The sequence below is a fragment of the Octopus sinensis genome, linkage group LG6, assembly GCF_006345805.1.
Source record: "Octopus sinensis linkage group LG6, ASM634580v1, whole genome shotgun sequence".
Taxonomy (NCBI): Eukaryota; Metazoa; Mollusca; class Cephalopoda; order Octopoda; family Octopodidae; genus Octopus; species Octopus sinensis.
The window spans coordinates 97746959-97773837 of record NC_043002.1 but is presented as its reverse complement, the minus strand read 5'-3'; the positions used below and the strand labels follow the sequence as shown (position 1 = coordinate 97773837).

At 37.1% G+C, this 26879-nt stretch overlaps 2 protein-coding genes across 3 annotated transcripts; one reads left to right on the top strand and one right to left on the bottom strand.

Moving 5' to 3' along the window:
* Positions 1–2040: 2040 nt before the first annotated feature.
* On the bottom strand, positions 2041–13050 carry LOC115212959 (40S ribosomal protein S15a). The gene is made up of 5 exons (XM_029781813.2): positions 12928–13050; positions 8285–8425; positions 3352–3431; positions 2978–3063; positions 2041–2158 (listed from the first exon to the last, which is right to left on the bottom strand). Exons 2-5 carry the CDS (start codon positions 8415–8417, stop codon positions 2065–2067), a joined length of 393 nt encoding a protein of 130 aa, XP_029637673.1. The 5' UTR covers positions 8418–8425; positions 12928–13050; the 3' UTR covers positions 2041–2064.
* A 48-nt stretch (positions 13051–13098) lies between these two features.
* On the top strand, positions 13099–25966 carry LOC115213150 (gamma-glutamylcyclotransferase). Of its 2 annotated transcripts, XM_029782083.2 has the most exons (4): positions 13099–13248; positions 20588–20774; positions 22596–22729; positions 24109–25966. In XM_029782083.2, exons 2-4 carry the CDS (start codon positions 20670–20672, stop codon positions 24380–24382), a joined length of 513 nt encoding a protein of 170 aa, XP_029637943.1. In that variant the 5' UTR covers positions 13099–13248; positions 20588–20669; the 3' UTR covers positions 24383–25966. The 2 variants fall into 2 exon arrangements, with proteins under 2 accessions (XP_029637943.1, XP_036360078.1); XM_036504185.1 differs by lacking the exon at positions 13099–13248 and having other exon boundaries at positions 20429–20774.
* The last annotated feature ends 913 nt before the right edge of the window (positions 25967–26879 follow it).

Below are 26879 nucleotides of genomic sequence, written 5' to 3'. Positions count from 1 at the left end.
GACAAACGATTAATACACCTCAGCTTTAGAATAACAGAAATACACACGCAAATATTACATTCCATAGAATCCATTACAAATCAGCCCCAATCACAGATATAATCCATAACGTGCCAACTTCAAGTCATACAACACCTCACTACTTCCACTCATTCATATTCTCCCTTTTCTTCTGCTCCACCTTCTACCTCTTAACTTTATCACTAATGCTTTTTAGTATAACACCTACGCAAATTCCATAAACAAACCTTTCAATAGAAATATTCACCTGAATTGAACTGCAACTGCTAGCCGTCACTGACCATTCAAGTGTCTTATGGATAGCAGATGAATTTTTTCTTCTTTTTTTCTGATTGAATTTTATTTTCTCAAAAATATGTCAAAGTGGGGGCTAATCACACCACACTACAAATGGGAAAATAAAATTCAATCAGAAAAAAAAAAAAAATTCATCTGCTATCCATAAGACACTTGGCTATATTCAACAAGAAATGTTTAAATAACTGGGTGATTGATTTAGAAATACTAATCAACCACAACAATTTCAGTATATTTAATTTTATATAGCATCCATCCCTTCCTGAATGACCCATTAATTAGAGGCCAGCCGTACACAAGGATGCAATTAAGAATAAAGATGATATCCTCCACAACATACCCCTCCTAAAAAAAAGACCGCAGAATGAACACAATCCTACAAACACACACGATCATAAAAAGCAAGAGAGAGCCTAAATCTATGAAAAGTCTCCTAACACAAGCCCGAATACACTCTTCAACACAGGAGCCGACAGTAAAAAAATGTGGAAGACCCAATTGCGGGATATGCGATTATCTAATTGAGGGATCAGAGTTCTCCTTCAAACAGGGACAACGGTTTACAGTGAAAAGCAACTTCACATGTGCTTCGGAAAACCTGATATACACACTAACCTGCTCTGGGTGTCAAGAGCAGTACATAGGCCAAACAAAAAATAGTTTGCGTAAAGAATGGCCCTGCACAGATCCCAGATAAAAATTCCCCAAAACAGAAAAATAGCTTTCAGCCAACACATAGATACTTGCGCCAACAACAAAACACCAGGCTTCAGGATTTCCCCCCTCTACCAATTTAGGGACGATACAACGAATAAGTAAAGAAACTCTATTACAAAATACAGGCCACTTCTTAACGGGTCTACGACAAACGATTAATACACCTCAGCTTTAGAATAACAGAAATACACACGCAAATATTACATTCCATAGAATCCATTACAAATCAGCCCCAATCACAGATATAATCCATAACGTGCCAACTTCAAGTCATACAACACCTCACTACTTCCACTCATTCATATTCTCCCTTCTCTTCTTCTGTTCCACCTTCTACCTCTTAACTTTATCACTAATGCTTTTTAGTATAACACCTACGCAAATTCCATAAACAAACCTTTCAATAGAAATATACACCTGAATTGAACTGCAACTGCTAGCCGTCACTGACCATTCAAGTGTCTTATGGATAGCAGATGATTTTTTTTTTTTTTCTGATTGAATTTTATTTTCTCAAAAATATGTCAAAGTGGGGGCTAATGACACCACACTACAAATGAGAAAATAAAATTCAATCAGAAAAAAAAAAAAATTCATCTGCTATCCAGAAGACACTTGGCTATATTCAACAAGAAATGTTTAAATAACTGGGTGATTGATTTAGAAATACTAATCAACCACAACAATTTCAGTATATTTAATTTTATATAGCATCCATCCCTTCCTGAATGACCCATTAATTAGAGGCCAGCCGTACACAAGGATGCAATTAAGAATAAAGATGATAAAAAAAAAAAAAATGAAATAAATCACTTTAATGAAAGTAAAATATTACCATATTTAGCCAGCCTGTAAGGTTGACAACTATTTTGCCATTTCTGTGATCATCTACGATTTCAAACTGAATTTGTGGACCTAACAAGTCAAAAACTCTGATATTGTAATAAACCCAAACTTCAAAACCAACTGATCCCAACTAGTTGGAAGAATTAAAACCAACACAAATTTAATCCAGGAGAATTGGATTTATTAATAAAAATACCCTAAAATTTTGCCACCAAGATGTCTTCTCCTGGCCTCCTCATGGTCAAGGATCCCTCCTGAGGTGGTTAATACCAAACACCTGAAATGAACAGATATTTTGAAATAAAAACAAGCTTTTGAAAGATCTTGCAAAACTTTCACATAAATCAAAGACAAATTTTTTTTTTTAAATTAGCTCAGTGGTTCTCAACCGAGGTCCATATATAGTTTGTTATTAAAATTTATGTGCGATAAATTGCTTATACTTCTACAAGAAAAAAGAATATAAAGAAAATTTATACAGTTAATGTCTCAAACAAAGTAGCTAGTTAAAAAAAATTTTCAACTAAACTGACAAGAAATATTTATCGCCACTTCAATATGGCTGTTTCACAGAAGCCAACATTTCTATTGCTTTTTAATCCCAAGGAGTCTCCTGCAGCTGACTATTGATGCAATCTGAACCCACCATACATTGCAAGGAGTGGAGCAAGCCCCTACCATCCTCTAGCAAACAGGACCACCAGACCATATGCGAACTGGCAGAAACGTTAGCACGCCAGTCGAAATGCGTAGCCGTATTTCGTCTGCCATTACGTTCTGGGTTCAAATTCCGCCGAGGTCGACTTTGCCTTACATCCTTTCGGGGTCGATAAATTAAGTACCAGTTACGCACTGGGGTCAATGTAATCGACTTAATCCGTTTGTCTGTCCTTGTTTGTCACCTCTGTGTTTAGTAAAGAAATATATTTGTATTTGTCCTCAGTGGTAGACACCCATCGTAAAAATAGAGGATTTTTTAAAAACTTTTAATAGCTAGGGGAGTCCACCATAGTAAAATAGAAACCAAAGGGCTCCACAGACAAAAAAAATGGTTGAGAACCACTGATCTAGCAGAATGTTGGAAATGTTTGCTTACCCAAACTGCCGAGACGGCAATAAATTATTGGTCCACCTCTCCAAATCCCGGAGGCATATGTCAAAGCGGGGGCTAATGACACCACACTACAAATGAGAAAATAAAATTCAATCAGAAAAAAAAAAAAAAAATTCATCTGCTATTCATAAGACACTTGGCTATATTCAACAAGAAATGTTTAAATAACTGGGTGATTGATTTAGAAATACTAATCAACCACAACAATTTCAGTATATTTAATTTTATATAGCATCCATCCCTTCCTGAATGACCCATTAATTAGAGGCCAGCCGTACACAAGGATGCAATTAAGAATAAAGATGATAAAAAAATTTTTAAATGAAATAAATCACTTTAATGAAAGAAAATATTACCATATTTAGCCTGCCTGTAAGGTTGACAACTATTTTGCCATTTCTGTGATCATCTACGATTTCAAACTCTCCAATATAACCTAAAAAGAGAAAAATGACATTTTAATATATTTAAACTTAATAGACATCTAATTGAATACAATAATAAATCCACATGTTGCTTATCATAGAGTTTGTAACTTCATTTGTGGTTTTTAAGCTTTTAGCATTCAGGTTACTCTGACAAATGTAATGCTCGTTTTTTCCGTTTTGAATTAACCCTTTTGTTACTAACGCGGCCAAAACTGGTGCTGGCTCTGTGGCAAAAAATGTCTTGTTTCCGTAAGTTTTGAATTAAAATATTCCACCAAGCCTTAGTCACAATTTACGTTCCTAACACTAGCTGAATGATAACTAAGTTATTTTACTAAATTCTTTGTCATATTCAAAATAATTGAAAGAAACACAGCATCTCAAAATGAATACAGTAACGAAAGGGTTAATCAAGAATTATCTTGTAGTGTCAAGATTTTGAGGACGCGAGTGTTTGATTTAAGAACATTGTAGGGTAGTTGCGAGAGGCTGGGTTTCACCAGTTTGAGCATAAACATGTAGAGTATTTGGGGCAGATCTGGCTTGTTTGAATGTTAAGTGGTTAAATAAGCAAAACCAATTTAACTGAAACCCAGCCATTACAAACAGTCCAGTAATATCCTATAAACATGGATAGTATCATAATGTATTTTATGATCTATGCTTGAAACAGATTAACCCTTTAGTATTTAAACCGGCCAAAATAGTTAATCTGTTTTATGTTCAAACTGACCAGATCCAGGCTCTCACACCTACCCTACAATGTTATTCCACATTAAGTAATTACACCAAGCTCTTGAAAATATGAGATAATGCACGATTAATTCAAATCAATGGGAATCAATAGGCATTATGTTTGATTGAATAATCTGAACACTAAAGGGTTAACCTGGGTTTTTAAATCGTCACTCCTGATTGACTAATACTAAAAACTGCATGTTCCACACACACACACATATGGGTACAGGACGTCACTAACAGTAAACAACATGAAATACGAAAACAACGAGAGAAGCAAATGGGAAACAGGACAAGTAACACAAAGAACGACCATACATCAGCTGTCTATTCCACATTTCGAGCACTGAACAACAATGAGTCTTCCAAGACAGTTGCTCCCAGAAGTACCAAAATAAAATTTGGGATTTATGGAGGGTCAAAGTTGGGAACAAAAACAGCCGACAGTTGAGACTTACACGGAAATGAAACAAAAACAAACATGGAGGGTAGTTAGACCAGAACAAGGGTTAAATAGCAAATGCTGGAGAAATATTTTCTTTGACAAGAGAAAAGATAGAAGAGAGAGAGATGGAATTATGCCCAGGACATATTGGAGAGAAGCCTTGAAATAACATGTACTTGGAATGGCCAAAGTCCTATTTATCAAGAAGACAGCAGAATGTTAGTCACAGGAGAAGTTTAATAAGTGTACCACAAGGATCTGTCCTCAAACCAATTCTTTTCACCATGTACATGGCTAACATTGGTGACATGATTTAGAACTTTTCATGTTAATGACATGTATTTGTATCATTTATACTAAAGCAAGGTGATGTAGAGAAGGCACTCGATAAAACTACTGCCTGTATATCTGAGATTGAAGGATGTCCAACAACTTCATACCATTTCTACTGATTGTGTCACTAATGGAGAAAGGATGATGGGAGTATCTTTTTTGTTAAAACCCAAGAATGCACCATTGTATTACCATAGTACATTAGTCACCAAACACGTATCAAAAGAATTATGGGTTGATTAAGAAACACCTAAATCAGAAGGCAACTGAAACATTAGTGCATACAGAGGTATAATCATCACTGCTGAATAATGGTTAATGCATTTCCCTAGTCTACTGGATATGAAATTAGAAGATCTGTAGCTCATTCCAAATACAACAGCTAGAATAATTGTGAAGGGAAATAATTTGACCATAGCATCCTGTAAAAGATGACATTTAACATCTTACTATTAACATTTGAAGCTGCTCATCGATTTCTTCCACAATACATTAATGAAGTACTTCATGAGAAGTCAACAAGGTCCTCATTATGCTACACACTAAAATAAAGAATTGTGCTGGTTTTGATTCCAAGTCAGCCCATCTTTCTGGAATTTGCTTATATTTCTGGTAAAGCAGCTGCAGGAAAGATTCCTAGCCAAAGATAAACCTCTGTACTTGGCTTTTGTTGACTTGGAGAAAGCTTTTGACAAGGTCCCCTGAACCCTTATCTCGTGATTGATGTGGAAAACAGGGATAGATGAGTGGTTGGTGAGAGTTGTACTAGACCTTGTACAGGTACGCTGTTCATAAGGTGAGGCTTGGCAGAGTATAGCCAAGAATTCAGGGTAGAACCCCTACTTCACCTAGGATCAGTACTCAGCCCTCTCTAGTTCATCATAGTCCACCAGGCAATAAGAGAGGAATTCAAGACAAGCTGCCCCTAGGAGCTCCTCTATGCTGATGACCTTGCTATAATAGCTGATTCACTACCAGAACTAGAGAAGTTTCGGGTGTAGAAGCAAGGTCGAGAATCCAAGATCTTAGAGGTTAACCTAGCAAAAATTGAAATCTTAGTAAGTAGGAAGATGGACAAATCACAGATCCCTTCAAGCAGATGGCCCTGCTCGATCTGTAGAAAAAGCATAGGTAGAAACTCCGTAAGATGTACCTGGTGTAAGCTATGGATGCATAAGAGGTGCAGCAATATCAAAAAAAGGCTAACAGGGAAGATAATTTTTGTATGTGGCAGATTCACTGGTGCAATAAACATTCTATCACACACTAGAGTAAAAACTGGTAGTTGATAGCTTCCATTACCTAGGTGACCAAGTTAGTAGAGGGGGTAAATGCTCTAAGAGCATAGCTGCTAGAATGAGAATAGCCTGGACAATGTTCAGAGAGCTCCTACCTCTGCTGGTAACAAAGTGTCTCTCACTCTGAGTGAAAAGGAGACTGTATGATGCTTGTGTGTGAACAGCAGTGAAACATGGGCTGTGACTGCTGAGGACATTCGTAGGCTTGAAAGAAATGAAGCTAGTATGCCCCGCTGGACGTGTTATGTCAGTGTGCATACACGTAAGAGTGTAAGCACCCCGAGAGAAAAGTTGGACATAAGCATCAGATGTGGTGTGCAAGAGACAACTGCTGGTATAGTCATGATGCGTATGGATGAGGACAGCTGTGTGAAGTGTCACACCCTAACAAAGGAAGGAACCTGTGGAAGAGAGGCAATGACAAGTAACCGAGAACTTTGAAGATATGCCATGCTTGAGAAGACCTGGCAAGCCAAGTGAGATCGTAGTCGTGGTCAATGCCAATGTTGCATAACTGGCCTGTTCAAAAGCACTCTTCAATCATTGGGCAATATGCCATGCTTGTGAAGACCTGTTGAACCGAGTGAAATAGTCATGTCCAATGCCAGTGCTACCTGACTGGCATCTAAAAAGCACTATTCAAGCATGGCTGATGCCAGCGCCGCATGACTGGCTCCCATCTCCGTAGCATGTAAAAGCACCCACCAGACTCTTGGAGTGATTAGTGTTAGGAAGGGCATCCAGCTGTAGAAATCTTGCCAAATCAGATGCAGCCTCCCAGTTCTCAGTTAAGCCATCCAACCCATGCCAGCACGGAAAGTGCACATCAAACAAAGATGATGATGTGTATCAGCTTATAGAACAAAACCAAGAAATACCAGCAGTGAACTGCCTTTCAAATTTCGTTTATTCATTCATAAACATAACATTATAAACTTTATTATGTACAGAAGATTAAGGTGCCTAAACACTTTTGTCTTGATAGGAGTGTTTTATTTATGATAAAAATACTCAATCGAGATGTTGGACTTCCTTCTACTAGGTATCACTTTATCATTGAACGTACAACTTGCAGTTATGCCCTCCTTTCACTAACTCTTCCTATTTTAAACAAAGTTTGCTTTTGCATCTGAATTTAAAAATCCAATATGTCAGGCATATTTAAATTAACCTTATAATCATGTTCAAATATGAACTGCAAATGAAAGGGATTTTAGCCCCTTTCATGCAGATGTAATCCAGTTTAACATTCTGAAATAGTCCTCTATGAAGCAAGTGAATTACGGACAAATCTTTGGTTTTCATACACAATAGACAGCAGCTTTCATCAAGTTTATAAAGCAAGCCATTCACTAAGTTTGCTGCCAAGCCCAACTAAGGTAAATATTCTGATCGGGAGAGAAGGTAGCACACATGACTCTTCAGTCTTGGTGACAAAGGAGAGGAAGATTATCCCCTAAACGGGGAAACCAGGCCCAAGTGCTTGCAACAGAGTGGACTTGGATAAAGGTACCCAAGATGCCAGGTGATAGCACTAAACTGAAAGATGGATGAAGTCCATTACCCAAGGAAGCAATGGCCTAATTTAACTCAAACTGCAAAGAGCCAAAACAAATAGTGAAAAACATCTGGTTTCAGTCTTACAATTCTGTCAATCTACTATTTTTTTTTTTATATATATATATAGATCTTGAAAGAATGACAGGTAAAATTGTCCTCAGCAGCATTTCAGCAAGTACCACAAAGCATAGTCAGTGCTCTGACACTGCCAACCTGTCAAGTTAATAACAGTACCAATTCTTAGTAAGACTAATTTATTGGAAAATCTGGCTTCTAATTCAAGCAGGTGACTTTATGATCAATTTGTAGAAACAAAAGCTTCCTGTAATATGTTAACATCCACTTTATCTAAAAACTAAAGATCTAAGATCAGATCCAGCCAGGTACTACGTTGTACAAAACACCTTGAGGCTATAAGGGATGAATCAACTAAAATTGCAATGAAAGAGATTTTCAATGGTTATAAAAGATATAAAAAGGTACATACCATGTTTCATCATGACAGACAGAAATCTGCATGTGACTTTAGAATTTGGTCTGATCATCACCTGTCTCTTACCACCCCTCTCGGCGGCTTGAATAGTATTCAAAGCATCGGCTAATACGTTCATACGCACCATTTTTAGAGCTGCAAAATATTATAAACCTCATTTCAGCATCTTATAAAGAAAAGTAAAGAAGCAACAACTTTTGGTATATTTTATGTTTCAGTCATTAGGCTGTGGCCCTGCATTGTCCACATGCCTTAAACTTTTAGTTGAATGAATTGACTCCAGTGGTTACTTTTTTTTAACCCTTTAGCATTCAAACCGGCCAAAATATTTAACCTGTTTTATATTGAAACTGACCAGATCTTGCCTCTCACCTCAGCCCTACCATGTCATTCTAAAACTAAAAAATCACATCACTGAAATCTCTAAACTACAAGATAATGCAGGATTAATTCAAACCATTATAAATAAACAAACATCACATTTGACAGAATAATCTGAACACTAAAGGGTTAAAGCCTGGTAGTTATTCTATGAGTCTCTTTCTGCCAAACCACTAAGTTATGGAGATGTAAACAAACACTAATTGTTAAGTGGTGGAGCAGGACACACACAATATATATATAATTTAGAAAAAAAACAACAGTAAGTCATCATTATTGCACACAGAGTTTCGAATGTCAGAGCTAAGAGCTACAATGCATTCTCGTTCTTTTGTTGTCACTTATATATACATACATAGGAATATCCCTCCAAATACCCCTTTATTCTAAATTTTGGTCATTTACTTATCATTCAATTGCTCTACACACAACATGATATCACTCTCACCATATTCAACCTGTCTTTTCTTTTCTCTTTATTTTCCACTCTGCTGAAGCTCCATGATTCAAATTTATTTTATTACCAACTATGATATTCTCTTAGCATCATAATGGTAAGCCCAAAGAACATTGGCAGCAGAAACAGCTGTTAGATGGAATGCAGTCTTTTTATAAACTATTAATAAACAGTAATTGATGCAAATCAATTGTTATTCATCAATGTTATTGCCAATATATATCTCCCATCGTTTAACGTTTGATTTCCATGCTGGCATGGATTGGACAGTTCAACTGGGGGTCTGGGAAACCAAGAAGCTGCTCCAGTCTTATCTGGCAGTGTTTCTACAGCTGGATGCCCTTCCTAATGCCAACCACTCTGAGTGTAGAGGATGCTTTTTACATGCCACCAGCACAGGGGCCAGGAGACTGGCAACGACCATGATCGGTTAGTGCTTTTTATGTGCTACTAGCACAGAAGCTAGTCATGGCAGCAGTGGCATCAGCCATGTTTGGATGGTGCTTTTTACGTGCCACCAGCACAGGGATCACAACTACAATTTTACTTTCATTTTGATGTACTTGACTCAATAGGTCTCCTCAAGCACAGCATGTCACCCTACAATCCAAGGTACTTTTGAGTGGGCTGGTTATGCAACACTCATGTAGGTTACAGTTGTGAATTTACTTTATTTGCTGGGTCTTCTCAGTCACAACATATCTCCAGAGATCTCAGTATTTCGTCATCGCCTCTATATCAACATAAGCTTCTTCCAGTTTGAATACCAAATCAACTCAAAGGGGCTTGGTCAGTCTGAAGTTATAACAGAAGGCATTAGCCCAAGGTGCCACACAGTGTGACTGAACATGGAACCATGTGGTAGGAAACAACCATAAAAATATTGCTTGCAATTTCAGACAAACTTAATAGATTTTATAATTCTAGCTGTTTGAGCCCTAGGTAAGCCAATCATCTATCCCATCCTATTGTAAACTTAAGACATTCTCCATTGCACAATGTGATTTGAATGAATGTTATTTCCAGCATATCAAGCAGTCACACATTCAGTCAACAGATCGGTTCAGCACATATACACAACTGACTGTATTGCCAAAGTAGCATTTTAAAAACTGGAAATAAATGAAATGGTGGTAAAGGAGGGCGTACATGGCGGATACGTAACCCAACCCTCCAATTTCATTTTTTTAATTTGCTTTTTACGGAGACTAACGTTTTCGGCTATGGAGATTCCGATTCTTAAAAAAATCTCCCATTTCAGGTATCCCCCACTTTACCGATGACATCCACTTAACGTTTGTTAGATTTATGCATGGCCAACGTAAATCGAATTTGGAGGGAAAATGTGAAGTCCGTCGTAAGGAACGTTCTCGTTTTGGAGTGGTAGTCTTAATCAATCGTCTAATTTAATATCACCACCGGTTGCGAACACTGAGAGAATTATCATGGGCGCTGGCCTCCCTACCCTGGCTTAAGCAATTGAAAAGAAAAAAGAACTTTAAAAGTGAAAATTCAAACTTTTAGCTCTAGATCAAATCATCAACGGTGATGAATCACCATGACAGCACTCCTACAAAGTTCCCATTTCTAAGCACAAGTCCGAGCAAGATCGTTTATGGAAGACTAGCAGTTGTCCAGGCATACGAGCCTGCCTTCTCCACGCGATCGATGTTATGAAAGAGGAAGGCAAAGGCTGATCTGCAACTAGGAAAACAACCAACTAAATTCCTAAGTAGTCGATCCTACAACGATTTGCGCGTATGTTTGTACTTCAAGGCTGAATACATACTCTTTTATTCTTTTACTTGTTTCAGTCATTTGACTGCGGCCATGCTAGAGCACCGCCTTTAGTCGGGCAAATCGACCCCGGGACTTATTCTTTGTAAGCCCAGTACTTATTCTATCGCTCTCTCTTTTGCCGAACCGCTAAGTAACGAGGACGTAGACACACCCGCATCGGCTGTCAAGCAATGCTAGGGAGACAAACACACACATAATACATATATACGACAGGCTTCTTTCAGTTTCCGTCTACCAAATCCACTCACAAGGCATTGGTCGGCCCGAGGCTATAGTAGAAGACACTTGCCCAAGGTGCCACGCAGTGGGACTGAACCCGGAACCATGTGGTTGGTTAGCAAGCTACTTACCACACAGCCACTTTTGCGCCTATCAAAGGAAATTAAATATTTTTCGAACAAAGTAAATAATTTTTTAAACTAAGTAAATAAATTATTTTTATAAACAAACTAAGGTTAGGGTTAAAAAGTCTTTGTAGGATCGACTACTTACGACTAGCTAGCGCGGATGCGCGCACCGGGACCACTGTTCGCTAATAATACCTTTTTTTTTCCTATAGTTTAAATAGTCCCAAACGATTGAATTACAAATAATACTCAAATAAAACAAATAATGTCTGGTAAATTGTGATCTAATTCCACAAGCATCGGTGAATGCTCATAGTTAATTAATTTACTTTTATTCGAAATTAACCACTTTCTTATTTACGAACACTCTTAGTCTGGTTCTTTTATCATACGAGATCTTTTGAAGGATTATCCATAACACGTGGATTTAGCATTAAATTGTATAAACATTCTACGTACAAGTTATCCGTATTATAAATGTTTTGCACGTGTTTCATTTACTAGATTTAGAATTGTAATTTTCAGTTGGTTAAATCGATCAGCGTGCAACGTTTGTGTGGAATATCGCTGGATTAAGTCCAATCCCTTTTCCAGTATATTTGAATACTGTAATTAGTCGGGAGTTCGGATGGATCATCTCTCACGAAGAGGGGCGCATTTTATCTGTAAATATCTGTGTCTATACCTAAATCTACATTAACAAGCATATCTTTCCTTTTAGACGATATAGATGTGGTTTAATGGCAAATTCCCGCGATTTCTTAAAAGGACAAGACACAACATAGCGCTGGTCTTATAGCTGTTAGGCTTCCACATCAGATCTAATTGAACATGAACAGATCTATAATCAAAGGCTTACATCCCCATCTATTTGGATGTCATTTTTACACTGGCATGATTTGAGAATTTGGATGCTATTTCCAAGTCAACTGCAAAGAAATACAGTACATAGAATTACAATTTTCATAATATCCTGCTTTTGTTTAGAAGTAGAAGACAACAATTTCTTTTGTAGATATGGATGGGATATATACGAAGGAGGAACGACTAACAATATGAAGAAATATGATGAAAGATATATAGACTGATGGATAAACGAACCGAGGGGCATAGAAATATTTTGAAATTCAATAGCCTTGTTCCTATTTGAAAACTGAAGAACTAATTAGGGCTACGACAAGCATAATCTCAAGCTTCTAATTTAAATTTTGCCATAAAACGAATTCATGAATAGAATTTAGGCAGCAAATAAAGGTGTTAGTAGCACAAACACAATTAGCAAAAGAGCACTGGATCAAAGCAGAATTTCAAATTACAGTATTTCTATCAATAAACCTAGCAAAATTTGTTACACTTATAAAAATAGAACATTATTATATATAAATGAACAGTTAATTGCATATTAAAATTACTTGGAAAGAGCAAAAGTATTTAAAATTAGGGAATTTAAGGAAAATTTCGTCGAGTAATATAGACATCACGTTGTCAATACAAAAATAATTAAATCTGACGGCTACATGAATAAACAAACCAGCAGATATTACTAACTACGGTCTTATCTTGCAGAAAAACAACTTTTTATCAAAATTTCTTCGAATTATGAATAAGATTAAAGAAGATTTATCAGAAGAGAAATTATTAACGAGACAAACCTTGTGCTGGCTACCGGAAGAAAGAACGAGAACGAGGTCGAGATTTAGAATGTGAAAAATCAGGGGAGACAACTCAGGGGAGATAACTCCGGGCACTTAAAATTAATACAAATTTAAAAGGAAGTTTTAACATTAAAATTATTATTATTATTATTATCATTATTATTATTATTGTTGTTGTTGTTGTTGCTGTATATTGATAGTACAAATTCATACCGTATAAGCGTTGCTCTTTCAGTCACTCAAAAAAAAAATATGCTGCAGAAAAAGAAGGGGATGTCAACCTGCTGATTGAATAACATGTTGATATTGTGATCTAAGGTAAATTAACTTTTTTTTTACACTTTTCGTCTTTTATGTTCCACCTCTGCATCGTAATCAATTTCGCTTACTAATTGCTATTGGATGGACATAACTATAAAGTCTCATTGGCAACAGCTGTTTATTGCTTCACTTTTAGTTAGAAAATAAATACGAAATGGGCGGAGTTAAAAAATATTCGGCGTAACAAAACCCCGAGTCCCAACCCTAACTCAAAACACCTGGTGTACGTATTCTTTACTTTCATCGATAAAATGTGATCTTATGATGTCCCTGCCTCTTAAGAATATTTGGCAAGACTTCCTGGTTAAACTAAAGCGTTTGACCCGGTCATAAAAACAACAACAACAAAAATAGTGTAATAGGTGTAAAACAACGTCCTCTAAACGAATAGATCCGAATATGACAAATTAAAAATGCGCGCTCGCGAAAGGGGGTGGAGACGACTCGGAAAATTCACATCTTTCTTGCTTATTTAAATTCAGTTCAGTGCACACTTACCTTGAACCAACCATTTCTCTGTGTGTGTCGACCGCCGAGGTCGACTTTGCCTTTCATCCTTTCGGGGTCGATAAATAAAGTACCAGTTTACAACTGGGTCGATGTAATCGACTTAATCCCTTTGTCTGTCCTTGTTTGTCCCCTCTATGTTTAGCCCCTTGTGGGCAGTAAAGAAATACATTTCTCTTTGTGTGTGTATGTTCTTGATAATCGTTTAGAGCAATCTGTTTTACACTTATTACACTATTTTTTTTTTTTTTTTTGTGCCCGGGTCAGACCTTCAGACGCTTTAGGAAATTCACGATGTGAATTTTCCGAGGCTTCTCCCCCATTCCCCTTCGCGAGCACGCATTTTTCTTGTCATATTCGTTTAGTGCAAGTTGTTTTACACATATTACACTATTTTTTGTTTTTGTTTTCGTGCCCAAGTCAGACGCTTTCGGAAAGGCCATGGACTGAAGATGTGAATTTTCCGAGTCATCTCCCCCGCCCCCCCCCTTTCGCGAGTGCGCGTTTTTTTTTTTTTTTTTGTCATATTCGTTTAGTGCCAGTTGTTTTACACATATTACACTATTTTTTTTTTTGTTTTTGTGCCCGGGTCAGACCTTCAGACACTTTCGGAAATTCACGATGTGAATTTTCCGAGGCCTCTCCCCCACCACACACCCTTTCGCGAGCGCGCATTTTTTTTTTTGCCATATTTGTTTAGAGGAAGTTGTTTTACACCTATTACACTATTTTTTTTGTTTTTATGTGTGTATATATATATATATACTCTTTTACTTGTTTCAGTCATTTGACTGCGGCCATGCTGGAGCACCGCCTTTTTAGTCGAGCAAATCGACCCCGGGACTTATTATTTGTAAGCCCAGTACTTATTCTATCGGTCTCTTTTGCCGAACCGTTAAGTAATGGGGACGTAAACACACCAGCATTGGTTGTCAAGCAATGCTAGGGGGACAAACACAGACACACAAACACATACACACACATATATATATACACATATATACGACAGGCTTCTTTCAGTTTCCGTCTACCAAATCCACTCACAAGGCATTGGTCGGCCCGGGGCTATAGCAGAAGACACTTGCCCAAGATGCCACGCAATGGGACTGAACTGGGAACCATGTGGTTGGTTAGCAAGCTACTTTATTTCATTTAATTTGCCACAAGGGCATTACACAGATAGTAGCTGCGGGCTGGACATAGACATTAATGAATGATGGTGATGGAATGAAGATGGTGATGGGAGAAGACGAAAGCGCCCGCTGACTTCCGCTTCTCTAAGACAATTTTCTTTTTTCTTTATTTTCAAAAAATCGATATGAGGTTTCAAACCTCTTACATGCAGGAGGCACTAAGACCTCTTACAAACTTCTTTCTTTCATTTAATTTGCCACAAGGGCAGCACATAAATTCACAACAATTCTCCCTGTCAGGTCCCCGAAGCAAAGTGCCTTGCCGCCTGCAGACAACTCTGCGACGACAAGTCGAGGCCTGCAAAGAGAAAAGTAAATTCTTTCCTGTCAAAGGTCGCTGCGACCCTTGACAAAATGTTTTCCTTTACTACCTCCGCAGCCACCCGTGGAAGCCATAACGGACTACTTGAGCCGACCGTGTCCTTACGTTCTCGGTCACCCAAGCCATTCAAAAATTTTTCCACCTTCCCTCCCTTGTGGTAAAGGAGGATAAACAACTCCTCTTCACAGGAAGGGACCTCACACTGATCCGTCAGTGGCACACTTCCCACTGATGGTGCCCTGTCTGCAGGTGGCACACATCCCACCTGTGGCTCCATCGGCGGCCTAGGAACACTCGCCGCCCGTCCTCTGTTCCTCTTTTTCCTCTTTCTTTTTGAGGCTGCGAGCCCAGGGGGCTCTGTCGGCAGACGCGGGGGTCGCTGGTTGCTCACCGTTCTTTTTCTTTTCTTGGAGGCAGCTTTCTCTTTCTCCTGCTCCAGGATCCTACTTTGGTCCCTGGGGCAGTTCTTCTTAATGTGGCCATCCTCAAAAAGTCCGGAAAAACCAGACTTTTGGCTGATTGGGTCCATAGGGTCAAAACAGCTTTTGACCCCTCCCAATCAGCCGCAGGCAGCACTTTTACATTCAGCAGCTTGGAACTGCTACCATCCAGGCCCCGGCGGATAGAATCCTCTATCCACTCGGGCTCAACACCGAGTGGTAAGCCGCAGATCCAGGCTCTCAATAATTTTTCTCCTTTGTAATTTGGGAGAAACAATATTTCTTTGCCCTCAATGGGCTGGCTTGAAAAATCGCAAGCTTCTTTTGGGGAGTCAAATAGCAACCAAACTGTTGCGTATTTCACTCCCCGTGCGATAAATTTAACGGCTGGCATGTAATCTGCCAGCTCGTTCAGTATGGTGGCCTTTGGGAAGACGGCTATGGTGTCGAGCGACTTCGAATAAGTCCTCAGTACCACGGTCTTCTCCTCCAGCTCTTTCAAATATTTTTTGGGAGGTGTAAACTCCCACACAGTAAATTCTTTTGCCATTTTAACGTAAAGTTCAATAACAGTTCGAAATGTAATAAAATAAGACACAAAAAAGAGAATAAAAACACAACAGAAGGGAAGAAATAAAAATAGAAATAGCAGTTCAAAAAAAGTTCTTTTTTTTTTTTAAATAAACGATCTATGAGTATATATATGTATGTGTGGCTATTTATATGACTATACGTATGTATGTGTATATTTATTACATGTATGTGTGTGTGTGTGTGTGTATATATATATATATTTATATATATATATTTGTGTACTTCAACATATAATCGATTACAGTTTGTGATGTATATATAAAATTATATAACAAACGGTTGGATTAAATATTTGTTTGTTTAGTTAACTACTTAATTGGTCCATCTAAATAGTAATGGTTTTGGATTAACCCTTTAGTGTTCACATTATTCTGCCAAAATTAATGCTTTTTCATCCACTTTGTTTTGAACTAATCAAGCATCATCTTGTAGCTATGAGATTTTGATCGGGTAGCTGTTAATTTTTTAAATAATATTGTAGGGTTGGTGTGAGAGACCAGATCTGGCCAATTTGAACATAAAACAGGCAGAATACTTTTGGCCGGATATGGCCGGTTTAAATGCTAAAGGGTTAAACATTTATTAAAATTACGGAGATGTACTCGCATAGCAAGTGACCTGATCTGAGATCGTGTGCTGGAACGAAAACAATTGCAGAGTGGAAACACACAAAAGCCGTTAGACTCACTTCAACATTTAAATTTAATTTGTCAAAATATGTTCGTCGCTTTGTTTTGTGTTTCTCAAATGGTATGTAAAAGCACCCACTACACCCTTGGAGTGGTTGGCATTAGGAAGGGCATCTAGCTGTAGAAACTCTGACGGAAACTGAAAGAAGCCCGTCGTATATATGTGTATATATATATATGCCTGTGTGTGTTTGTTTGTCTGTGTTTGTCTCCCTAACATTGCTTGACAACCAATGCTGGTGTGTTTATGCCCCCGTTACTTAGCGGTTCGGCAAAAGAGACCGATAGAATAAGTACTGGGCTTACAAAAGAATAAGTCCCGGGGTCGAGTTGCTCGATTAAAAGCGGTGCTCCAGCATGACTGAAACAAGTAAAAGAGTAAAAGAGTATATGTAAATAATATTTCTTCCTCCTTGGTGTTGATTCTTTGATGTTCACTGGTTATTCTGATGCAAGAACCTTTAAGCTTTACATCTACAAGCTACATTTGATAGTTGGCTGCATCAATTCGACCAGACATCACATCTTTCATCCAGCCCACTATAATTTGTGACCCCCAAAGTTACCAAGAACAACAGCCTTTCCATCATGCTCATCACATCAAAGATAAGAATAGCAACTTGCACGATACATTGTTTCTGTTTCAACTGTCACACAACTTGATGGAAAAGAACTTGCTGACGCAATGGATACCCATCATACAATTTCAACCTGTTACAGGATGCACTCTACTACATTGCACAGCCGCGAAAGAAACATCTACAATCATTTGCAAATGCAGTCCTGCATATAACCTGCATACCATGTGGTTGGTAGGCAAGCTACTTACCATGCAGCTGCTCCTGTACAACTTCTTTCAGTTTCTGATTACCAAATCCACTCACAAGCCTAGGGCTATAGTACAAGGCTTTGGTCGGCCCGAGGCTATAGTAGAAGACACTTGCCCAAGGTGCCATGCAGTGGGACTGAACCTGGAACCATGTGGTTGGTAGGCAAGCTACTTACGATGCAGCTGCTCCTGTGCAACTTCTTTCAGTTTCTGATTACCAAATCCACTCACAAGCCTAGGGCTATAGTAGAAGGCACTTGCCCAAGATGGCATGCAGGGGAACTGAACCTGGAACCTTGTGCTTGGGAAGCAAACTTGTTACCACACAGCCATGCCTAAAGCTATAGGATTTTTAGAGAAAATCACAATTTTGTACATAGACTTGAACTTTCTTTTCATGCATATATTTTTGCATTTCAAATGCTACTTTTTAGCTTTTCAGGACCAGGACATTTCCCAGCCAAGTTTGTCATTTTCATTCTGTTTTGTTTGCACTTCGCTCCTTCGTTTGTTCACACGTAACACTTAATTCCTCGACGACTTGTTTTACTAAAACAACTAAATTCAAATACATATTTTTGAATGTTCTATATTTCTATATGTTTTTCTCATTGGCCATTGGCATTGCACATTTCCCGCACACGCATTGTTCACCTGTTTTTATTACATGGTTTCCGCTAAATGTTCTCCTTTTGACTGTCTGCAATTTCTTTCTTCACGCGCTGACCCATTTATGCACTGCTCTGTATTTTGTTTGTGAAACAAAAACAAAATTTTACTTTTCCTCACCGTTCACACACAAACCTGCATGACTGCATCCACTTATACATATGCACCACAACATCGTGCCTTTACAGTCATTTTCTCATGTCTGTGCCCACTCATATCTTTGTCTCAATTCTGTGTCCGTCGGATGTCAGCCCATGCTCTCTGCGCCCTTGTCAGACACAACTTACCTCTGTTCGACCCCAGGTTGGCCATGAAGTTAATAGAGAAAATTGTCTATCCTACGCAACGCGCCAGCATACTACACTGTTGTCGTTCTGGCTAATCTTAGCAAATGCTCACGACAACAACACCAGACACATTTCACTTCTGCACCCCTTTCAAGGCATTTTCACACAAAATGCAATCCTGCAAGAAAACTTTTGCTAATATCATGGATAGAGAATGCACACACTCACTCACCTCAGCTTTTTTCACAGCAGCAGGACTTTCTATCACACTTATGTATATACCTATTTCTTTACTACCCACAAGGGGCTAAACACAGAGGGGACAAACAAGGACAGACAAATGGATTAAGTCGATTATATCGACCCCAGTGCGTAACTGGTACTTATTTAATCGACCCCGAAAGGATGAAAGGTAAAGTCGACCTCGACGGAATTTGAACTCAGAACGTAACGGCAGACGAAATACCGCTAAGCATTTCGCCCGGCGTGCTAACATTTCTGCCAGCTCGCCGCCTTGTGTATATACCCTTGCATGCTCACTCACTGCCCCTGTCACTGACTCATTCAGCACTCATGGACTCACTCGTCAATCTCTGCCTCAGTCTCGCACCAACTGGCATATCCTGCATTCTGTGCATGCAAAGCAACACCACTATTCAGACTCACACAAATAGATACCTGTCCCCTATACCTCTAAAGGTTCTATCCCAATACATTGATAGACATAAACCAATACATAAATAGCAAATAATATATATTTTTACAAAACATATAACTTATAACTAGATCTCAAAAAGTATAAAAATGAATAATCAATTTATGATATATTAATTATATATTATATATTAATTAATATATCATATATTAATTATTCATTTTTATACTTTTTCAGATCTAGTTATATGTTTTATGAAAATATATATTATTTATTTATGTATTGGTTTATGTCTATCAATGTTTGAGTTGCATATTAATGGTTTTATCTCTAATTTATATTTTATATATTTATACTGTGAAACTTGATTTAATACTAAATTGAATTTTCCCCTGTAAGTTTGGAGTTATACTCCCTAATATTATATATTATATATATATATATATATATATATATATATACTCACACACAATGGGCTCCTATTGGTTTTTGCTTACCAAATCCATCACAAGGCTTAGGTTGGCCCTGAGTCATAATAGAAGAGACATTCCCATGGTGTCAGGCTGTTAGACTGAACCTGAAATCCTGTGGTTGACAAACTTCTTATCTAACAGCTATACCAGTGCCTTTGCCTTTGTAAGTAAAAACTAGAACATTGGTGTTTTTTTTTTTTGTCATATCATTATAGTCTGAATGACTTTCTAGTATAAATGTTTGTTTTCCGTTTTCCTAGCAAAATTGTTCCCATGAACAAATTACCATTAGACTGTGTGTTTTTTTTTTTTTTTTGCTTTTATTATTCATTTACACCACTTACTGAACAACTTAGCTATCCTAATTGTGCTTTGTCACATTCATTACATTTTTACAAAGCATGAATTATCCCCCAGTAAACAAATGTAGTTTTTGTGTTGTTTTGTTGTTGTTGTTTTTTTTTTTTTGCTTTTTTAACTGTATCTAGAAGTATAAATCACTTTGGTCATAATTGTGATAACATTTGGACTTTGAATATCTAGAGATATTTAGTGTGACGTTCTACCTAATTTTGTACCATTTAACATGTTTCTTCTTTGTTATCATAATGGTTAATGTGTGCCAGATATAGAAATATAAACTCAGGTCACGTATATCTTCATTCATTTTACTGACAGAAATGTGTGGAGGTTAACCAAAAAAAAAAAAAAAAAAAAAAAAGAACCAAAATTTTAGCAAAACTTCCAAGGTACAGAAAAAATGACTGGCACTTTCTTCTACTTTGCTTTTGGAAGTAATCTCCTCAAAGAACGGCTACTCATCAATAACAAAACGGCAATCTTTAAAACAGTTGCTAAGTTGGAGGTAAGTGAAATATACTCTGTATTTACATTATTTACATTTGACGGATATTTGTCCTCATCTTGTTTGTTGTTAACATGCTTCGGCTGATATACCCTCCAGCCTTCATCAGGTATCTTGGGGAAATTTCAAACCTAGGTTCTCATTCCCAAGGTATTCCTCGATGTTATTATTATTATTATTATTATTATTATTATTATTATTATTACTATTATTATTATTATTCAGGCCACTACCTGGAATCGAACTTGGAATCTTGGGGTTAGTAGCCCATGGTCTTAACCATTATGCCCTGAATAATAATAATAATAATAATTGGGAACAAACACACATAGAGACACACACATACACACCTATATATATTCTTTTATTTGTTTCAGTCATTTGACTCTAGCTATACTGGAGCACTGTCTTTAGTCGAGCAAATCGACCCTAGGACTTATTCTTTGCAAGACTAGTACTTATTCTATCTTTTGCCGAATTGCTAAGTTATGAGGACATAAACACACCAGCATTCGTTGTCAAGCGGTGTTGAGTGGACAGACACACAAACATATACATACATATATATATATATATATATATGACGGGCTTCTTTCAGTTTCCGTCTACCAAATCCTCTCACAAGGCTTTGGTCGGCTTGAGGCTATAGTAGAAGACACTTGCCCAAGGTGCCATGCAGTGGGACTGAACCTGGAACCATGTGGTTGGTAGGCAAGCTACTTACCATGCAGCTGCTCCTGTACAACTTCTTTCAGTTTCTGATTACCAAAGCCACTTGCCCAAGATGGCATGCAAGGGAACTGAACCTGGAACCTTGTGTTTGGGAAGCAAACTTCTTACCACACAGCCATGCCTGAATTTTTAGAATTTTTAGAGAAAATCACAACCTTTTCTGGAAGAAATTAATAGTAAGCTATGAATCTTCCAAGATTGAAATTTTTTAATTAATTTGATTTCTTCTTTCTCAACAATATGGAAATCCACATTTTTTGAGAAAATACTTGTAGCCAATCAGATATATCCATCCATCCATCCATCAGCAAACAATTGCAATTACTATTTTATTTGTACGTGTGCCTATACCAACTAACTGAAACCATTATGGGGATAGCTTTAGGATTTAGAGTTTGGATTTACAATGCATTGCAAAATTTCATAGTAATTGTTAATTTGTTGTTTTCTCTCATTAAATATCTTCATCTTTAAAGGTTTTCTAATATTTTTGCTTAGAATTTCTCAAAGAATAAGAATTTGTTGTTGTTGTGATTTTCATGAAAATACATCTCAGATTTTGTTCATAATCAGTTGGCTCTCATGTCAAAACAAAGATGAATTCACTCTGTCTCATACAATCACACACAGACACACACATGCATACGTGTGTGTGTGTGTGTGTGAAGTGTGCTTCTTGAACACAGTCAGATATATATCATCATAATTTAATGTTCCTTTTTCCATGTTGGCATGGGTTGGACAGTTCAACAGGACTTGCCAAGCCAGAGGATTGCACCAAGCTACAATGTCTGTTTTGGCATGGTTTCTATGACTAGATGCCTTTCCTAATGCCAACCACTTCACAGAGTATACTAGGTGCTTTTTAGATGGTAACAACACAAATGAGTTCACCAAGTACTTGCACCCACTCAACTAAGTGAAGTGTAGCATTGGAAGATGTGAAAGTATGGTAGATGAACAGGTGTCTTGTTGAAGAGTTGAATACACATATATTGCTGAGTTAACATGTATGTCTTCTATCATGCAAAAGAAAAAAAAAGAAAATGAATTCATCATTGAGTAACTAAGTTTGCTTTATATTTCCAGAATTATTGTTTAAAATTTGCACATAAATCTATTACCTGGTGTGGGCATGCTGCCACGATTGTTGAATCAAAGCATGATGTTGTTTGGGGAGTGGTTTATGAAATGAACACCTCAAATATGGACTCGTTAGACAAGTAAGTAGCATAAATTTATCATAAACTGATTAATTCCTATTAATGCATTTACCAACCATCTTAAACTCCAGTTTCTATATAATGTTAGTAATGGGATATTCTGTTCATCAAATTCTAATTTAAGTGGACCTGTGAAGGCCACAGCTATAACTCCTTTCTCCAGATCAATTCAATTGGGAAAAGGTGAAAAAGAAGTTGAAGGGGATAGTTAATGATCCCCCACTTGCACAAAACCGAATCAGCTTAACAAAGTCTAGGCTTCTTCATAAGTTTAGAAAATACTGCACCTATGAATATTTGCTAACAATTTCTAAATCACAAATCTTTAGTGTATAATCTTGAATATTGTAGCTACAGTATAATACACATTGTATTTTTTTATTATTATTTTAGGTTAGCAAAACTTCCCTCACGAACATCCTTCCTAGTTCGTTACTCTTGCTACCTTTATTTCAGCAGTTCCTGCTAATTAGAAATTAGCAAGCTGTTTCACCACAACCCAAGCTCATCCACTGTGCCTCATTGGCATGGAGCTGTAAAATAGATTCACTTTAGCTTTATGTCCACCTGAATACAGAAGCAAAAATACTCCTTAAAAAAAAAGGAAAGAAAGAGCTGTAAGGTAACAAAAGATGAATATCTCAGCACTTATCCAGTGTCCCTCCTCTTTATTTTTAAGCAGTTAAATCCCCTTTCTTTATTTGTTTTAATCACCCTTTCTACATCCTTTTATTTTTTTTTCATGCTTGTCTAGTTTAGACTGGTCTCAAGACATTTTAACCCTTTTTTAGCATGGATTGGTTGCATTTTATCCTTTCACTGGAGAGGCTGTCTGTGAAAGAACTAAAATGTCGCCTCTTCCCTCTATCAACTCTTATTCACAAGTTGCCTGTAATGCCCTTTGCAAACTCTGGATCCCTTTCATCTGTTCATTCTTTTTTTTTTTTTATTAAGGTTTCTTTAGGTCTTTCCGATCACTTTACTAAAAACAAATATTCCCACCTTTAGTTCACCTGTAAGGTTGACAGTAATCTTTTCTCTCACTATTTCTCTCGGTCTCAGCTATTTCCAATCCATCCATTATTTGACTGCTGTTAATAGAGTTTTAATATTAGGGAGAGTTCAGTAATTGTCTTGATCTTTATTCTTTGTTATCTGTTGGCATTAGGAAGGGGGCACCTGCCAAGGGCCTGTAAACATTAAGTTAGAAATTTTTTTTGAAAGGCCGAAGACTCATGGAGGAGACATCAATAGTTCGCTTGAGGGTTGTGGCCCACCTGCCTTTTAGTATCTTATAAATGTTTAAATCTTGTTTTAACTGTTTATCTTGCATTGCCATTATATTCCAAGGTATCTCACTATATTTCAATTTATTTCAGACAAGAAGGAGTTGATCAAAATATATATCGTCCAATTGAAGTCAGAGTTAAGAGTATGAATGATGTGACATATGATTGTCGTACATATCAGTTGCTGGGAAGAGACTTTGGAGATCCATCCCCCCAGTATAAGGATATTATTGTACGAGGAGCTTTAGCTAGCGGTATACCAAATGACTATATTGAATTTCTAAAATCAATTCCGGATAATGGAAACAAAAAAAAAGTGCCTATTTATGATGAAATTCTTTCTTTATTAGAAAATTCAAAATAATTTAACTAATTTATATTTATATGTTTTAAACTTGGATTTTTACATGCTAGTTCAAATATTTAAAATTTATTGAACTTCATTCAGATTTTTATATTAAATATACATAATATGCTTTCTAGCATTGTGTTTTTAAGGAATTTTTCCCAGACAAATTACCACAGATTCTGGCAGTTAAACAACATGCATACATTAAATATGCCATATTGATAATATTTACATTATAGAACTGCTTCTATTATTCAATTTGAATTTATTCTTCTTATGTGGTGTGATCACAAATCAGCAGCAAATTTATATACTATCCATATATATACTTCAGACTAGCTATTTCAGTTTTGTTTCAAAAGTGACGCAAGTATGCAAATATACATGATCAAATGATTAAGAAGTTTGTTTTGCAACCAAGAAGTCTCAGTTTCAATCTCACTGTATGACCTCTGGGCCAAATTTCATTTTCTATTACCTTGAGTGAAATTGGATAGATGAAACTGAGTGAAATGATGGATGGAACTTGAGAGAAATTGAATGGATAGAAACCCATCTGTGACTGAAATTGGATGGATGGAAACTGAAAAGAAGCTTATCAGATGGATTGTACTTGCAATTCCAAAGATCCAGCTGTGTCATATTGATTCTACTCAAGAATTACATTAATGGTTACACATATCTGTGGAATATTCAGCCAATATACATTACTTCAGAAGTAAATGAAAATTCAGCTGATCAAACAATTGAATCAGAGATCAACTAACCTAAGTTGTGCCTGGCTATCAGGAGTCATTTCAACTCTGGCCACTGATATGGGCAACCGTTTCCACAGGACCTACAGGTCTTAGGTCTATGACTTGGCTGTGAGAAAGTGTGGTCAGTGTTGGCAACTTGTAATAGAGTTCAAGGAATTGCAGAAGCATTTCAAGCCAGTTAAGATCAGACCACCAAACCACTACCTTTGTAGCCAGCTTGAACAATGACGCCATGTTGGGGTGACAGAATGTCCGTCAAATGTATATAATAGAATGCTGACAGTTCAACCCAGAAAATGTTGAGGGTCCCCTAAAGGCTCCAAAAATTTAAATAATTTGAATGTGTAGTAACAAAAGCTGAAACAGATCAGTGAAACAATTGGAGATATATTGTTTTGTTTCTTTTTATCAGTTATCTTTGGAAATAAATCATCTGTTATAGACCTGATTATATTTATGGGAAAACCCTTTGAAAACAAACAATTTATTATACATCTAATTATGTTCAACACAAAACTACTGTTTAAATGTTTCTGAATGGTTTTAAAAAAAAAAACACTTCAATTTCAGAATATTTAATAGATATATATATATATATGTATGTATATATAGCCCTTCCTGTATGACTCATAGGTTAGTGATCAGCTGCACACAAAGATGTACTTAACATCCTCATACGACATGAATATGGTACCTATTTTAAGCTGGTCTGATTTTGCTGAATCATACATGAAAATCATGAGACACACTCTCTCTCTCTCTCTCTCTCACACACACACACACACACACACACACACACACACACACACACAAAGTGTTTCTCTAAACTCACCAGCTATTTGCAAAAAACTTCCATCATCATCATCATTTAATGTCCACTTTTTCATGCTTGCATGGGTCAGGACGAAATTTGCTGAGGCAACATTTCTATGACAGGCCCTTCCTGTTACAAGCCCTCACCTGTTTCCAAGCAAGCTAATATTTCCCCATAGCCAGACATATTTTTCACAGAGGACTGGAACCAAACATCACTTGTATGTTGGTAATGCTCATTTATAACCGTCGAGTGATGTCAAGACAAAGGCATGGGCACACACGCACATATACATACATACATACATACAACCGACCTTTGACCAAGACTTTTGCTGATATGTCATGTTTGAGAAGATCCGTGAAGCCAAGTGAAATTGTAGTCATGGCAGATACTGGTGTCACATAACTGGCATGAAAAAAAGCACCCATTACACTTTTGGAGTGGTTGGCATTAGGAAGGGCATCCAGCCATTGAAAATATACCAAATCAGATTGGAACTGGTGCAGCCTTCCAGCTTACCAGTTTCAGTCAAATCATCTAACCCATGCCAACATGGAAAGCAGATGCTAAATGATGATGATGACAACAGGCTTCTTTCAGTTTCCATCCACCAAATTCACTTGCAAAACTTTGGTTGTCTTGAGTCTGTAACAGAAGACATTTGCTCAAGGTACTGCACAGTGGGATTGAACTCAAGACTACATGGGTGGAAAGCAAGCTTTTCAACCACACAGTCACACCTATGCCTATTCAAAAACAATAGTACTTTCAAAGTTTATACTTACAAACAGCAAATATATGATCTACAGTTGTCAAGGTGATAAAATGGAAATATGTTATGCTCAAAATTTCAATTCTAATTCATTTTGTATCAACATTTAGAAAAAAATGTACAGTTAATGATTAAAAAGCAATTACTACTTTTGTACCTAATGAG

Excerpts from the sequence above, each read along its gene's own strand:
- LOC115212959 (XM_029781813.2), bottom strand. The coding sequence starts at position 8,417 with ATGGTGCGTATGAACGTATTAGCCGATGCTTTGAATACTATTCAAGCC. Across the intron at positions 3,432-8,284 it reads GTCTGTCATGATGAAACATG|GTTATATTGGAGAGTTTGAA; the intron begins GTATGTACCTTT and ends TTCTCTTTTTAG. Across the intron at positions 3,064-3,351 it reads TTACAGGCAGGCTAAATATG|TGTGGTGTCATTAGCCCCCG; the intron begins GTAATATTTTCT and ends TCTCATTTGTAG.
- LOC115213150 (XM_029782083.2), top strand. The coding sequence starts at position 20,670 with ATGACTGGCACTTTCTTCTACTTTGCTTTTGGAAGTAATCTCCTCAAA. Across the intron at positions 20,775-22,595 it reads AAACAGTTGCTAAGTTGGAG|AATTATTGTTTAAAATTTGC; the intron begins GTAAGTGAAATA and ends TTATATTTCCAG. Across the intron at positions 22,730-24,108 it reads AATATGGACTCGTTAGACAA|ACAAGAAGGAGTTGATCAAA; the intron begins GTAAGTAGCATA and ends AATTTATTTCAG.